We start from the raw sequence: 14,532 nt of genomic DNA, 5'->3' as shown, positions 1-14,532 counted from the left end.
CATGCTGGCTGGGGAATTCTGGGAGTTGAAGTCCACAGGTCTTAAAGTTGCCAAGGCTGGACATCCCTGGTTTAAATGATACAACTCAATCTAAAAACTTTCCTGATCTATTTTCAATTATAGCTGTTTATCATTCATTCTGTCCCTTCTAGGGAGCACCGTGCAGTAGTCAATCATAATACAAAACCTATTTGTAAATCTGTGGTAGAGCTATATTTGGGCAAGTTCGCTGACATTGTCAAAAAAAAATACAGGATTTTTTTTTTAATACTCATATGATGTCAGTCTTAAAAAAAGACCAGACAATCAACTCCACTGGAGGGCTAAAACTACTTTTATTGACTATAATAACAGAATCTAGCAAGTCTGATTGTGCTCCACCTCTTCCTCCTCCTTATACTCCGGTGAAGTAGGAGGCATCTGCCTGAGCTGCTTCTGAAAATTACCTCATGGGTCTGGACTTAAAAGCCTGTTCAGTGCCCTTTGCCTAGTTAACATCAAGGGTATCTTCCTTATTCCTTACTGATGTACATTGGTGTGTTTAGCACTGGCGCTTGGAAGACGTAGATAAAACAATTGGTGCCAAGTCCCAGTGCCCATAAGTTGGTGATACTTTCCTGGACTATAAGGCACATCTAAGTCTTAGCTGATGTTTTAAATTAGTTTCTCTATAATATAGTGGAGCCTTCTACATGGCCACTCAGTCCAGCCTTTAGTCCTGTTTGCGGGAAACTTGCTCACCACCATTCTGAGACTCCCCTTTCTAGACTCATTAATGGAGGGAGTAGTTTATTGGGAAGATTGTCTTCAGAGAACCTTCAGTGGTATGGCAACCAGCATGATCATTAACTCTACAGAAGGGTTGATGGAGAGTATCCAAGGGAGGATTAGACCACCCGAGTTACTGTCTTCAGATGGAAATCACCTAGAAAGTCAGGTGGTTCAGGCGACACTGGAACAGGGCATAAAATGTTCTACTGCCCTTGAAAATTGTAGGATTTTATCTTTCTTTTCTCTCTCTCTCCCCCTCTCCCTCTCTCTCTCTCTCTCTCTCTCTCTCTCTCTCTCTCTCTCTCTCTCTCTCTCTCTCTCTCTCTCTCTCTCTCTCTCTCTCTCTCTCTCTTCTGCCTGCTAGCAATTCCTTTCCATCTATCAGCTGAACATCCATGGGACAACAGCCAAATGTATTTCTACAGTAAACCTTAACCAACTGTCACAAGCTATCTGTGCGGTGTTACCCCTTTTTCATTCCTGGGGACAGACGGAGGGAGAAAGAGAGAGTCACCTGCCTCCTACTTCAAGTCTCCTTTCTTGAAGGGTGGGCTTCTCACTGGGAACCACAGTTGCCAAGGCCATGTCTACGTTTGAAGCTGCTCTAATGCTAAAGGCCCCAAGGAGATGGGAAGAAGCCAGCAGAATTTTTACATGGAGTTCTATGGCCTTTCAGGCCATTGTAGTTTCGACAACAAAAAAGATGGAAAGAACTTTTCTTTGCTCATAGTTTTGCAGCCCATATATTTGAACCCTGGAAAGGTAATTTGAGCAGTAATTCATTGCTTCTGAACACTGGGAGTATAGAAGGTTAGGAATGATAAGCTGCTGCTTTTGGAAGCTAATGTACAGCAACACACACTTCTGCTTCTCATCTTCTACCCAGCACAGAGGTAGTTTCTTCCCAGATCTTTTCATAGGATTTTGGATGTGAAGCCTTTCAAAAGTTATAAAGAATAGAATTGCAAACTTCATCTCAGAAAGATTCCTTCAGCTGGGTCCCATTCCAGTAGCCTATTAGGAACAAAATATCCTACCATTCCTCACAAGAACACAGGGGAGGGATTGTAGGACTTTCCTACTGAAAGAAAAGCTGTAATAGCAATTCTGCATATAGATTCTTTACAATGAAGTCAGAGATAAAATACATCACCTAAGTGTTGGCACATAAATCAAGGCAGGAGAAAAGTCTGATTAAAAAAGGCTCACAATTATGAAAATGGCCATTCTGGTTAATATGAAATATATAATTTTATAATATTTAAATAGAATTGAATTTGGCATATATATTTTAAATAATTTGCCTGTTTTCCTGTATAGATTTGACGAAGAGAACAAATTAAAGTTGTATGTACAGTTCAATTCTGTGTGAAAGGACCAATTTCAATAGATTGACTGACTTCTTAAGACAAGGCTTCTGTCAAAGCAAGAATATACAGTATTTGCAGCATTGACATCAATGCTGCAAATACTGTATATTCTTGCTTTGACAGCTTCTAAGTCTGGGTAAACCAAACCAGTTGAGAATGAAAGAAAAGTGGCATATAAACCTTCAGTTAAGAATTGGGCAACTCTAAGGACTTGTGAGTTCAGCTGGCATTTTGAAAGCATGTTTTGGACACTCTCACATAGTCACTAACCTTGTAGAAGCTGGACCCATTAGATAGCAAGCATCAATTTCTCTCTTCAGAACCCATGATCTACCCTTTTCTATTCTCTTATGGAAAAAAATACTGGGATAGAACCATTACTTTGCAAGAATATCTATGTGATTTTAAGAATGGAGCTATGGGATCAATTTGGTGTCATGGAGCCATTTTGGTGTAGAGCAGTGGTTCTCAACCTGTGGGTCGGGACCCCATTTGGGGTCGAATGACCATTTCATGGGGGTCGCCAAACAAGGCTCTTGAATAGAGTCTAATTCTATTGGCTTTCAAAAGCCAATAGGAATTGTCCAGGCTGTCTCTGCCCTGCTGAGCCCGCCAAAAGCCCCAGTCTGCAAACGGTGCTGCAAGTTCTCTGCTGCGAAGGCGAGCTGTCTGGAAGCTTCCACCCCTCCCTGCTGAGCAACTACTAAAAATGTAAGTAAAAGAGGGCCAGGAGTGGGAGGTGGGAAGCTGGCGGGCACAGGGAGGGTTGCTGGCGCGCGTGGGGCCTGGCGGGTGCCTTACCTCCCTTGGGCTGGACCAGCTAGTGGCCCAGCCAGTGGTCGGCCTGTGCCGTCTCTGCCGCTTGCCAGCTACGCCTCGGCCGGCACAGGGGGGCGGCACCATGCATGTGCGGCGCTCCCAGGCAGGGAAAGTCCTTGACTTATGACCGGTTGGGTAGCCCTCGACTTACGACCGGTTGGGTAGTCCTCGACTTACGACTGGTTGAGGGTCGCGGCATTAAAATGGTTGAGAACCACTGGTGTAGAGGTTCAGGTGCTGGGCTAGAAACCAGAGGACAGTAAATAAAAGTCCCACCTTAGACATGGAAACTGGCTGGGTAGCTTTGGGCCAGTCCATCTCTCCCAGCCCAACCACTGGGGAAAAGAGAAGACAAGACTATTAAGCATGCTTGCCACTGTGAGTTGACTGGAATATATAAAAGGATAAAAAAATTTAACAAGGATAATAATTAGGGCCCAGGGACATTCATAAAATAATTTTAATTCACCCTTTCTAGATTTCTGGAAAGTAAAAGCAAGGGAGGGGAGCAAGTGCTTTCAGACTTGTACAATTCTTTTGTCATACAGTAACTTTACTGTAAAGATAATGTTTGTATTCATGGAATTGCTTCCTGGGTGGACTACTGGGATGGGCTGTGTCGTGGCCCAGGCTCAGGATACAAATTCCAAGTCTGATTCTGACACTGAAGAACCTGTTCCAGCTCTGTCTCTGGAATGTCAGCCAAAGGAGGGACAAAACCAGATATCAGCAAAGGCTGACCAAGCACAGGCACCACTGAAACAGCTGAAAACTGAGATGAGGATGCTGTAAGGCAGTGTTTCTCAACCTTGACAATTTTAAGGCATGTGGACTTCAACTCCCAGAATTCCTCAGCCAGCTTTGCTTTGCTGGCTGAGGAATTCTGGGAGTTGAAGTCCACAAGTCTTAAAGTTGCCAAGCTTGAGGACCCCTGATTTAGATGTTAAAAAGAAGCCAAGAGAGCATGCATCAAGACAAGATTAGCAACAGAAAACGAGAGAGCAGGTTGCATGTATGGCGCTTAAAATACCTTCCTCAATGTTGTGCTACAGATAAAAAAACAGCCTCCTGACAGAAGTCGACTGCTCTGCTAGAAACCGGAATCTTTTAATGTTAGAGCTTTTGAAAATTCAACCCTCCTGTTAAGAGCTTTTGAAAATTCAACTGTTCCTCTCCTGGACCTAGAGGCATCCATAATGCCTGCACTGATATATTCTGCGCCAGCTGCAGCTTCCAGATACTTTACAATGGTAGCACTGTGACGAGTATTGCAGTGGTTCACTGCAGGGGGTGGCCAGGGAATGCTGGCTGTGGAATTCTGGGAGTTGAAGCCCACATGCCTTAAAATTGTCAAGGTTGAGAAACACTGCTGTAAGGCCTCCAATCCCTGCACTAGACCAGTAGGGAAGACAGCAGAACAGCAAAGTTCTATTAGACTCCATGCCAGGCAGAGGAGTAAACCTTCAAATTATTGATAGCCGGCTGCAGCCTTATTTAAGAAGCAGCTCTGAGTCAAGCTCTCTTTGCTAGAAACATCTGATTGTCTGACTTCTGGCTTGTGTATGACATGTATAGATTCTACTCTTGAACCTCTGACTTTGGACTGGCTGACAACTTTGACCTGACTCTGAAACTTGGACTAACTTTAGACAAATCTTCTGTGTGCCCCTTTTTCAAAACAAACTGTCAGGCCGTAGCGGAGGCCGTCCGGGTTACCTGCACCAACGAAGCCTCGACTCCCCGAACACGCGGTCTAACGGCGTCCGAAAGGCCCGACATTCAGCTGGCTGGCGCGCATGCGCAAGAGCCGCTCCGACACCCAGCTGGTCCCGCTGGAGCTGCACATGCGCAAATGGTGCTCCGGATGGCACAGCGCATGCGCAGATGGCGAAAACAACGAAATCTGCGCAGTCTCCTTACGTGGACACTAGGCTGAAGCTAACATCACTAAAAGAGACTACTAGGCTGCCGAAGCGTCGGGAAGCCGTCGAAGCGTCGGGAAACGTCGGGAGGTGGCAGCTGCAGATCTGGATAATCAGATGGATGGCCATATAGGGGGTATTGGGCGGTCCGGAAGAGGGTGGTGGTGCATGGGTGGTAGCGTGGGTGTGGGCTAGGCGGGGTCTTTGTGAATTGTATAAAGGAGCCATGAATATAATAGTTATCAGTGCTGACTTTAAATCGTTACTTTACTGGAATAAAGTGGAAGTTCTTCGTTCCTGACGTGTTGATTTTGTATTGGCTGATTGTGTAGTCAAGACGAGGCAACAATAAGTCAGCACTCCCCCTAAACTCGTTCTTTAGAGTAGGCTTGGAGCAGACGGGAGGCAGCATGGCAGAAGGGGTGCAAGACGGTGTCCCGGCTGAAGATGCTCCTGAACAGGTGGAGGACCAGGGCTCGTCTGTGGATCCAGGTGCAGTGATGGAGGGTCCTGTAGTACGCCCGAAGGAAAGGATTATTCCGCCAGCTGTGGATGTGGGCCCCGAGACTAAGCAGAGGCCGGCAGCGACCGAGGCGGCTGAATGGTGGTTAAGTCCAGCATTACAACGTTTGGACACTGGTCGGCGGCCTATGCTGGGTGACAGAGACTCTTATGCAGCTTGGAGGGAAAGGAGAGTGGCTGGTGACGAGGAGGGTGATTGGAGTTACTCCACCGCTCCTGGACAGTACACCCTTGATGTGTTAAGGGATAGATTTGGGGAGACAGGTTTCCTTCCCAAACAAGGGGTGGCCCCCCAGCGTCCTATTGATTCATCTGGATTCCGTTTGGCTAGCCCGAAATTGAGGGTGTCAACAGCACAACTGGAACAAGGGGGACAGGGAGGTGTGAGAATGGGACCCACACATGCCAGTCGTACCACCCCTGTTTCCCTGCCTTTGGGGTCTGGGGATCTTGGCCGACAATCCGCTATCACTGGGGGACAACAGGGTGGCCAACCAGCTTTAGTGTGGCCCACGGGTATACCACGGACCCCTCCGCCTCTTGGGATTACGTTTGACGGCGATCCTGACAAATTGGCCATGTTTTTAGGCCATGTGTTGAATCATTTAGATCGCTTTGCGGCCCATTACACCTCACAGTGGGCCATAGTGGTAGCAGTGACTGCCAATTTGCAGGGTGAGGCGGCTACCTGGGCAGCAGACTTGTTTGGAGATCACGCCAGCGAGTTGGCCGATATAGGCTCTTTTCTTGAGGCCTTGAGGATTCAGTTTGAGGACCCTACCAGGGTTCAAAGAGCGGAGGCAGAAATAGTACACTTAAAACAGGGGGGAAGGCCAGTAAGAGAGTTCATTAGGGAATTCCAGCGTGTGGCAGGCCGATTAAGATCATGGCCTGAGAAATTGCTAGTGCATCACTTCCGGCATGGGCTAGATGTGGACTACGTCAGGCTTGTCTGGTGAGGGGGGTTCCGGCTCGTTTACACGATTGGTATAAGACAGTTACTGAACTCTATGCTGGGTTGCAGGAGATAAGTCCAGGTACACCCGCCTCTCTCCCCGCACCCGCACAGCAATCAACCAGTAAACCTAAGGCTGTGGGGTTCCAGTACAAACAGTCCCACCGGGGGCGCCAAGGGGGATATTCCGCTGTTTCCGATGCAATAAACCGGGTCACAGGGTGGCCCAGTGTCCAATATCTCCAGGAATGGGAGTGTCTTCGGGACAGTCTGGGCTCGCGACGAGAAGGCAGGAGGTCACGCCATTTTGGGGTACGGATCAAATGAGAGCTTTGCGGCAAAATGAAGACAGCACACCCTATGGGCCTTCACCAGGAGTGGCGGTTTCAACCCCGGAGGTGGTGCCTGACAAGTATGATCGGGAGGACCCGGAAGAGGATCCCATGGTAAGCAGTCCAGTGGTACCATTCGCCATACCAATCTTCCTGGCCAATTGCAAATCTGGTCAATGCATGGAATGTAAAGCGTTGATAGATTCAGGTTGCACACGATGTCTAATCAGTAGGAAAATAGCGGATGCATTGGGACTCCGATTGATAGGTTTGTCTCGGCCGATCAATTTCGAACAGGTGGATGGGTCCCTATTGGGTGGGGCACCGGTGACTCAAGTGACTGAACTTGTACGGTTAGAGATGAGGGATCATTGGGAATTAGTACGTTTTATTGTAATTCCATCAATGACCGAAGAAGTGATCTTGGGGTTGGCCTGGCTTGACAAATGGCAACCGGTCATATGGTGGGCAGGTGGATGTCGCCATATGAGATTAGTTGTAGGTCCCCGGCCTCCGGAGGATGGTAGGGAGAATCCATATGTGCAACCATCACATGCCAAACTACTCTGTAGGGAAAGGATCAAAGTGGCAGTGGAAGCTAGTGAAGGGAAACGTTTGTTCCCTGTGGAGTATGAGGATCTACGGGACGTGTTTAGTGAGCAAGAATGTGATGTGTTGCCGCCACATCGCCCTTACAGGTTGTGCAATAGATATCATACCGGGGGCAAAACTGCCCAAACCCCGGATGTATCCCATGTCTCCCAAGGAGTTGGAGGAACTAAGGAGGTACATTGATAAGAACTTGGCGCGGGGCTTTATACAGCCAGCCCGGTCTCGGATTGCGGCTCCTGTGATATTTCAGGGAAAGAAAGATGGTGGATTAAGGTTTTGCGTGGACTTTAGGGGATTGAATGCAGTATGCACTGAAAATATGTATCCATTACCCTTATTGAAGGACATGCTAACTCATTTATCCCAAGGGAGGTTTTTTACTAAACTCGATCTTAGGGAAGCATACTACCGCATCCGCATAAAACCAGGAGATGAGTGGAAGACCACATTTAATTGCCCTTTGGGGAGCTTCCAATTCACCGTCATGCCGTTTGGGTTAAAGGGAGCGCCTGCAGTATTTATGCAAACCATTAATGCGGTGTTGCACGAACATTTATATCGCGGGGTATTGGTGTACCTTGACGATATTTTGATATATTCTAAGACCATGGAAGAGCATATACGGATGGTTAGGGAGGTCCTACACAAACTCCTCCAGGCCCAATTATTCGTAAAACTCTCAAAATGTGAGTTTCACAAAACCCGTATTGAGTATTTGGGATACAGAATATCAGCCTCAGGGATAGAGATGGATCCGGCAAAAGTGAAAGCGGTACTTGAGTGGCAGGCACCTAAGACGAGACGCCAATTGCAGAGCTACTTGGGGTTCGCAAATTTTTACAGGCAGTTCGTTCCTGATTTCGCACAGGTGGCTCTGCCACTTACGGAATTGTTGAAAATGCGGAACTCTCCTGTAAAGGCACGTCCTAGTCAGTCATTGGCATGGACCAGAGAAAGTCAGGCTGCGTTCGAACATCTAAAGGCTTTGTTTGCCAAGGAGCCCATTCTACTGCATCCAGACCCTGATAAACAATACACCGTCCAAGCGGATGCGAGTGATGTGGCGGTGGGGGCTGTGTTATTGCAGCGAAACAACAACGGCAAGTTACAGCCCTGCGCATATACCTCACGCAAGTTAACAGAGACGGAGAGGAGATGGGCGATATGGGAGAAAGAGGCCTTTGCTATTAAATGGGCCTTGGTAACGTGGCGACATCTTTTGGAAGGGGCTAAGCAAGAAATAGAAATATGGACGGACCATAAAAATCTAGCAGTATTGCAATCGCCCCGATGTTTAGCCCCGAAACATGTGAGATGGGCGCAATACTTTAAACGATTTACGTTTCAGCTTAAATATGTCCCTGGGGGTAGTAACTTCTTGGCGGACGCGTTATCTAGATTGCCCCAATATGAGAGCCAAAAGGAGGAGCTGGTACAGGCTATATTACCGCCATATACGCAGGGAGTAGGTAGGGTAAGTTCCCGTTCCGATATAGGAAATATCGAATCGGAGTTAAGGGCGGCAATACCACAGGACCCGTGGTTCCGGGAACATCGTAATCTGTTCACTCAGAGAAACGGGTTGGCATGGTTCGGAGTGAAATTATATGTACCGCTTGTGTTACGGACTAGGATCCTTCAGAGGTGTCATGATGCAAAACTGGCGGGACATTTCGGATTCGTCAAAACATTATACCTGACTAGACGCCAATTCTGGTGGCCTACGTTACGAAGGGATGTAGAACACTATGTAAAAGCATGTTCTGTATGTGCTACATGCAAATCCCGTCCAGGAAGGCCAGTGGGGTATTTACAGCCAGTGGCTGACCCGGAACATCCCTGGCAGGATATTGCCATGGATTTCATTGTGGAACTTCCAAGGAGTAAGGGACATACGGTAATTTGGACGGTAATCGATTTATTCTCAAAACAAGCCCATTTTGTGCCATGTAGGCAGTTGCCGACTGCTCAGAAATTGGCCCACATGTTCCTGACACATATATACCGTATTCATGGGTATATCTGAATAATATCTGACCGGGGGGTTCAATTTACGGCACGATTGTGGAAAGGTTTCACCGCATTGTTAGGGTCGTCGCAGGGACTTAGCACTGCGTACCATCCTGCTACCAATGGAGCTGCTGAACGAGCTAATGCAGCGGTCGAACGGTATTTGAGAAGTTATGTGTCATACCAGCAAGCTAACTGGGCAGACCTGCTGGTGTTTGCAGAGGTTGCGTATAATAATGTGGTGCACGCCAGTACAGGGTATGCACCATTTAAAGTGGTTTCTGGGAAAGATTTTGTTCCCATACCTGAATGTCGGAACCTGGAGGCGCAGCCATATCTCCCACAGGAGTGGACCCAAAGGATTTCTGGGGCATGGGCGGCTGTAAAAACAGCGCTGGTAGAATATGGGTGAAAAATGAAGGAGCAGGCGGACAAAAAAGGGCAACCCTGTAAGCCATTCATTGTGGGTCAACTAGTTTATTTGTCCACCAAATATCTGAAACTGAAAATCCCGTGTAGAAAATTGGGACCTAAATACATTGGCCCGTTTAAAATTGTTAAAATCATTAATCCGGTTACTGTACAATTACAGTTACCCCGGTTGTTGGGGAAAGTGCATCCGGTGTTTCATTGCAGTTTAATAAAACCAGTCTATATGTACCGAAAGGAAGCTGAACCAGGCCCTGTCATTAATGGTGACTATGAAGTACAAGAAATACTCGACTCCCGTATTAAGCAAAGTAAATTGTATTATTTGATTAGGTGGAAAGGTTACCCTTTACCTGAGGCTACGTGGGTACGGGCAGATGATGTAAGGGCCCCTCGATTGGTTAAACAATTCCATGTACAAAACCCTGGGAAACCAAAACCCATTGGTGCAGTGGGGGTCGGAAAGGTGGATGTGGGGGAACCGATGTAACATATCTTCTCTTTTCTTCAGGGGGAGCCTTGGTAAAGGGGGGCAGTATGTCGGGCCGTAGCGGAGGCCGTCCGGGTTACCTGCACCAATGAAGCCTCGACTCCCCGAACGCGCGGTCTAACGGGTCCGAAAGGCCCCACATTCAGCTGGCTGGCGCGCATGCGCAAGAGCCACTCCGACACCCAGCTGGTCCCGCTGGAGCTGCACATGCGCAAATGGTGCTCCGGATGGCACAGCGCATGCGCAGATGGCGAAAACAACGAAATCTGCGCAGTCTCCTTACGTGGACACTAGGCTGAAGCTAACATCACTAAAAGAGACTACTAGGCTGCCGAAGCATCGGGAAGCCGTTGAAGCATCGGGAAGCGTCGGGAGGCGGCAGCTGCAGATCTGGATAATCGGATGGATGGCCATATAGGGGGTATTGGGCGGTCCGGAAGAGGGTGGTGGTGCATGGGTGGTAGCGTGGGTGTGGGCTAGGCGGAGTCTTTGTGAATTGTATAAAGGAGCCATGAATATAATGGTTGTCAGTGCTGACTTTAAATCGTTACTTTACTGGAATAAAGTGGAAGTTCTTCGTTCCTGACGTGTTGATTTTGTATCGACTGATTGTGTAGTCAAGACGAGGCAACACAAACTTTGCAGGCGAGCCTTTGCTTTATTTTCATTCCTTTGCTTCACTGTTAACTCTTCAGCCTTGAAGTAAAACTGATACTCTCCTGAGAAACTGTGAGTGTATGTCTGTGACTGAAACCTGCAACAGGACAGGCTGACATCAATCCCTTTACTAGGGAGGGTCTCTTCTGAGTTGTTTTCTCCATCCCCATTTCTTCTGTAGCTGAGATATCTTTTGTCCGACTATTGTCCTGCCTGTGGCTCTTCCTCCTGTCTCTCGGGGGGGTGGAAACTACGATAACTTGCCATGGCCAACTCACCATGGCCAACTTACTGCAGCCAACATGCTGCAGCCAACTTGCTGTGGGACAATTCGCCACGGGACAAGAGTTACACTAATATTGAAGAAATAGTGGAATAGAATCATCAAAGAAAAGATGCCAAAGGAGGGATAAAATGAAATGTGAATGACAAAAATTAAAAGTATTTTAACTAATTGAATTGTCGAATTGTCCTGTGGTGAGTTGTCCCACAGCAAGTGGACCATGGCAAGTTATCCCATTCTACTCCCAGGGATACTTTCTCAGCCCAGTGCAGAAAAGTCCTCATGGTGGGACCTCTGTGTGCAAGCTCCTTTCCTACGGAGTAGCCTGGAGGACCATCCATCCCAGTGCTCCTCCAGAAGCTAGAAAAACCCAGTTCTTCCAGAAGGCATTTGAACACCAGCTTGAGTATCGGTTCCCATATTTGCTTTAATGTTTTAAAGTAACTTTTGTATTTTCCATGACTTTGTATTATTTACTATGTCTTATTTAGTACTAGTATCTGCAAACTGCCTATGGTCCATTAAAGATTGAGGTGAGAGCAATCTCATGAATAAAATAATACTTAAATCATCAGAAAAAAAGCAAAGGCAGTAATGTCAGCAATTCAAACCCAGCTTTTATTGGTGGGGGGAGATAAAATGTAAAAAATAGGACTTCAGGCTTTCCTTAAAAGGTGCTAATGAGGAAATGAAACAAACTGATTGCGCGAGGGAATTCCAAAGTGCTGGAAACAAAACATAACCATGAAAAAAAGGGGGGGGGAGTTGAAAGTAAAGACGGAGCCCTTCTAGGAGCCAGAATCAAGGAGCAACAAAAGGACCAAATAATAAACAAGAGAAACACAGTGAAGTTCAAAAAGAACTTGAACCTGTAAAGTTCGATAGAGTATTCTTCAGGAAAGTGAAGTAGGTACTTAAGCCCATCCAGAACCTGGGACACTTGACTGAGAAAAAGCTGATTTAGTTAAGAGGCTGCTCACAATCACAGGGAACAGAAGTGCTATTAAAGATAAATATTCGCATTGCCCATCACCCTGATTTTGCCACTGAATTTCTCTGTTGCTCTTGATTGTCTTTGTCATTCTCACTACCCATCTGGGTCAAACAACTGGGATCCAGACAGAGAGGCAATGCGGCAGAGGCACCCTGAAAAAAAAAAGTCAAGACCACAACAATGTGATTAAACTTGTTTTTCTATGGTTCTTCTCAACCCAATTTACTTCATGGGGTGGTTTTTGTAGGTAAAAAATAGGTCTTGTGCTGTGCTTGGTATATTTAAGCATGTCCCAATTTTTTAAAACAAGTTTCTATATAAAATAAATCACTGTTTACGATGGAATCCCCTTGATGGTGGCAAAATTAGGAGAGAGCCATTAAATGTGACTAGCTTGTAAAGGTTAAGGAGCACTAGACAAACCAGCATGCCTGTATTTGCCCACATTACACCCAATGTCAAATTTTTCAGCTGAGGCAGTTTGCACATGCAGCCATCCGTCACCAAAATATGGGTAATCGAACAGCAACTCAATCTGGCCCATCAGTGCCAGATTTCTTCCCAAACTTCCTGAACTAAATCCTAGAGACACCAGACCAGACATACACCATCAATTAATTTAAACCTGGCTTGAAATGTACTTTTCTAAATTTCTTCATATGGAAATACAGACCCTCCTCTGAAAGAACATAAGAATAATTTGCTGGAATGGATGCTTTGTTCTTGTCTCTTGAAGCTTTCTTCAAAGGTTGCCATATATAGGAGTCCTGCTTTAAAGAATCTTCCAAGGTCAATAGCAATAGCAATAGCACTTAGACTTATATACCACTTCACAGTGCTTTACAGCCCTCTCTGAGCGGTTTACAGAGTCAGCCTATTACCCCCAACCATCTGGGTCCTCATTTTACCCACCTCGGAAGGATGGAAGGCTGAGTCAACCTTGAGACGGTGAAACTTGAACTGCTGAACTGCCGGCAGCTGGCAGTCAGCAGAAGTAGTCTGCAGTACTGCATTCTCACCACTGCACCACCAAAGTTCAACTGAATACAAATAATCCTCTACTTATGACCACAACTGAACCCAAAATTTCTGTTGCTCAGCGAGATGGCATTATTTATGACAGCAACCCTCATAAATATGAGTCAGTTACCAAGCATCTGAATTCTAATCACTTGACCCTGGGGATGCAGCAATGATGATTAAGTGCAAAAAATGGTCATAAATAACTTTTTTCAGTCCCGTTGTAACTTCGAACGGTCACTAAATGAACTATTGTTAAGTCAAGGACTATTTGTATGCAGGAGGTCCCTGTTTGGGATCTTCCATTATTGTGTGTGTGTGTGTGTGTGTGTGTGTGTGTGTGTGTGTGTGTGTGTTGGAAGGGATTTCCTTGATGAAAATGATACCTCCCTCCAGAAATTTCCATTTGCTGCGTGCAATAAAATGCATCCATAAGTAGACCAATGAATGCCTGTAGTCACCAAGGTGCCACAGATACTATCTTTGGTCTAATAAGCTTCACTCCTCAGAAGATCAGCTTATTGAGAAATTCACTTTTAATGGGGTGCTGCAAAGGAAAGCCCCAGCCTCAACAATTATTATTATTATTTCATGTGGCATAATAGAATACAGCATTAGCGCATACAAATTCACAGAAACAACATACAGAATGTCTAGGGAGATCTTCAGTCATCCAGTCATCCTCAGTCATCCATGGTTGTTCCAAAGGTTCTTTTTCAAAAGGCAACTGGACTTTATTTTTCAAAAAGTCTTCAAGGAAAAACAAAGTCCAGTTGCCTTTTGGGGAAAAAAAAAAAAGCAACTTTGGGACAACCTACAAAATGTGTATCAAAATATAAAACACCAAAGCAGTGAACTATTTTGAAAACACCCAGTATGAATGATGAATAAAATGATGCATATTACATTATTTATGAGCAATTACTAGAGTGACTAAACCTATGGCTGGCTACCTAGATGTAGATCTAGATCTCGCCTCAACAATCAACAATCAATAAACAATCAACCTTGTTTATAAGAAAGCCATTGACTATCATAGACTATCAAAGACACAGACACAGGTTGCTGCCTGTGTCTTTGGAGTGAAAAGAGGATACTCTCCACCCTCCTCAGAGGAAAAAAGAGAAGCTACAGATTTTTAGCTGGAGGAGGACCTGTTTCCCTCCTGGCAAATCTGTGGTTATGCCTGTCTGCCCCAATTGTGGTCACCATGTTGTTAATAAAAGATCTGAGAATACAGCTTAAGCACGCAATTGTGTAAAAGACCCAGCATTCTTCATTTTTTTGGAGTGTATGGTCCAAAAGCCCACTGCCTTAGTGTTAATTGAACCAACAGTAAGCTCTCC

General features: G+C 45.9%; 1 protein-coding gene across 1 annotated transcript; it reads left to right on the top strand.

Moving 5' to 3' along the window:
• Positions 1 to 4,721: 4,721 nt before the first annotated feature.
• LOC120297685 lies at positions 4,722 to 10,710 on the top strand. Its single transcript, XM_039320603.1, has 2 exons — positions 4,722 to 6,805; positions 10,254 to 10,710. Exon 1 carries the CDS (start codon positions 5,293 to 5,295, stop codon positions 6,361 to 6,363), a length of 1,071 nt encoding a protein of 356 aa, XP_039176537.1. The 5' UTR covers positions 4,722 to 5,292; the 3' UTR covers positions 6,364 to 6,805; positions 10,254 to 10,710.
• Positions 10,711 to 14,532: the final 3,822 nt, after the last annotated feature.

The sequence above is a fragment of the Crotalus tigris genome, unplaced genomic scaffold (genome assembly GCF_016545835.1).
Source record: "Crotalus tigris isolate CLP2741 ecotype Arizona unplaced genomic scaffold, ASM1654583v1 scf7180000023661.158680, whole genome shotgun sequence".
In the NCBI taxonomy this organism is placed as follows: Eukaryota; Metazoa; Chordata; class Lepidosauria; order Squamata; family Viperidae; genus Crotalus; species Crotalus tigris.
This window is presented reverse-complemented; position numbering and strand designations above follow the sequence as displayed.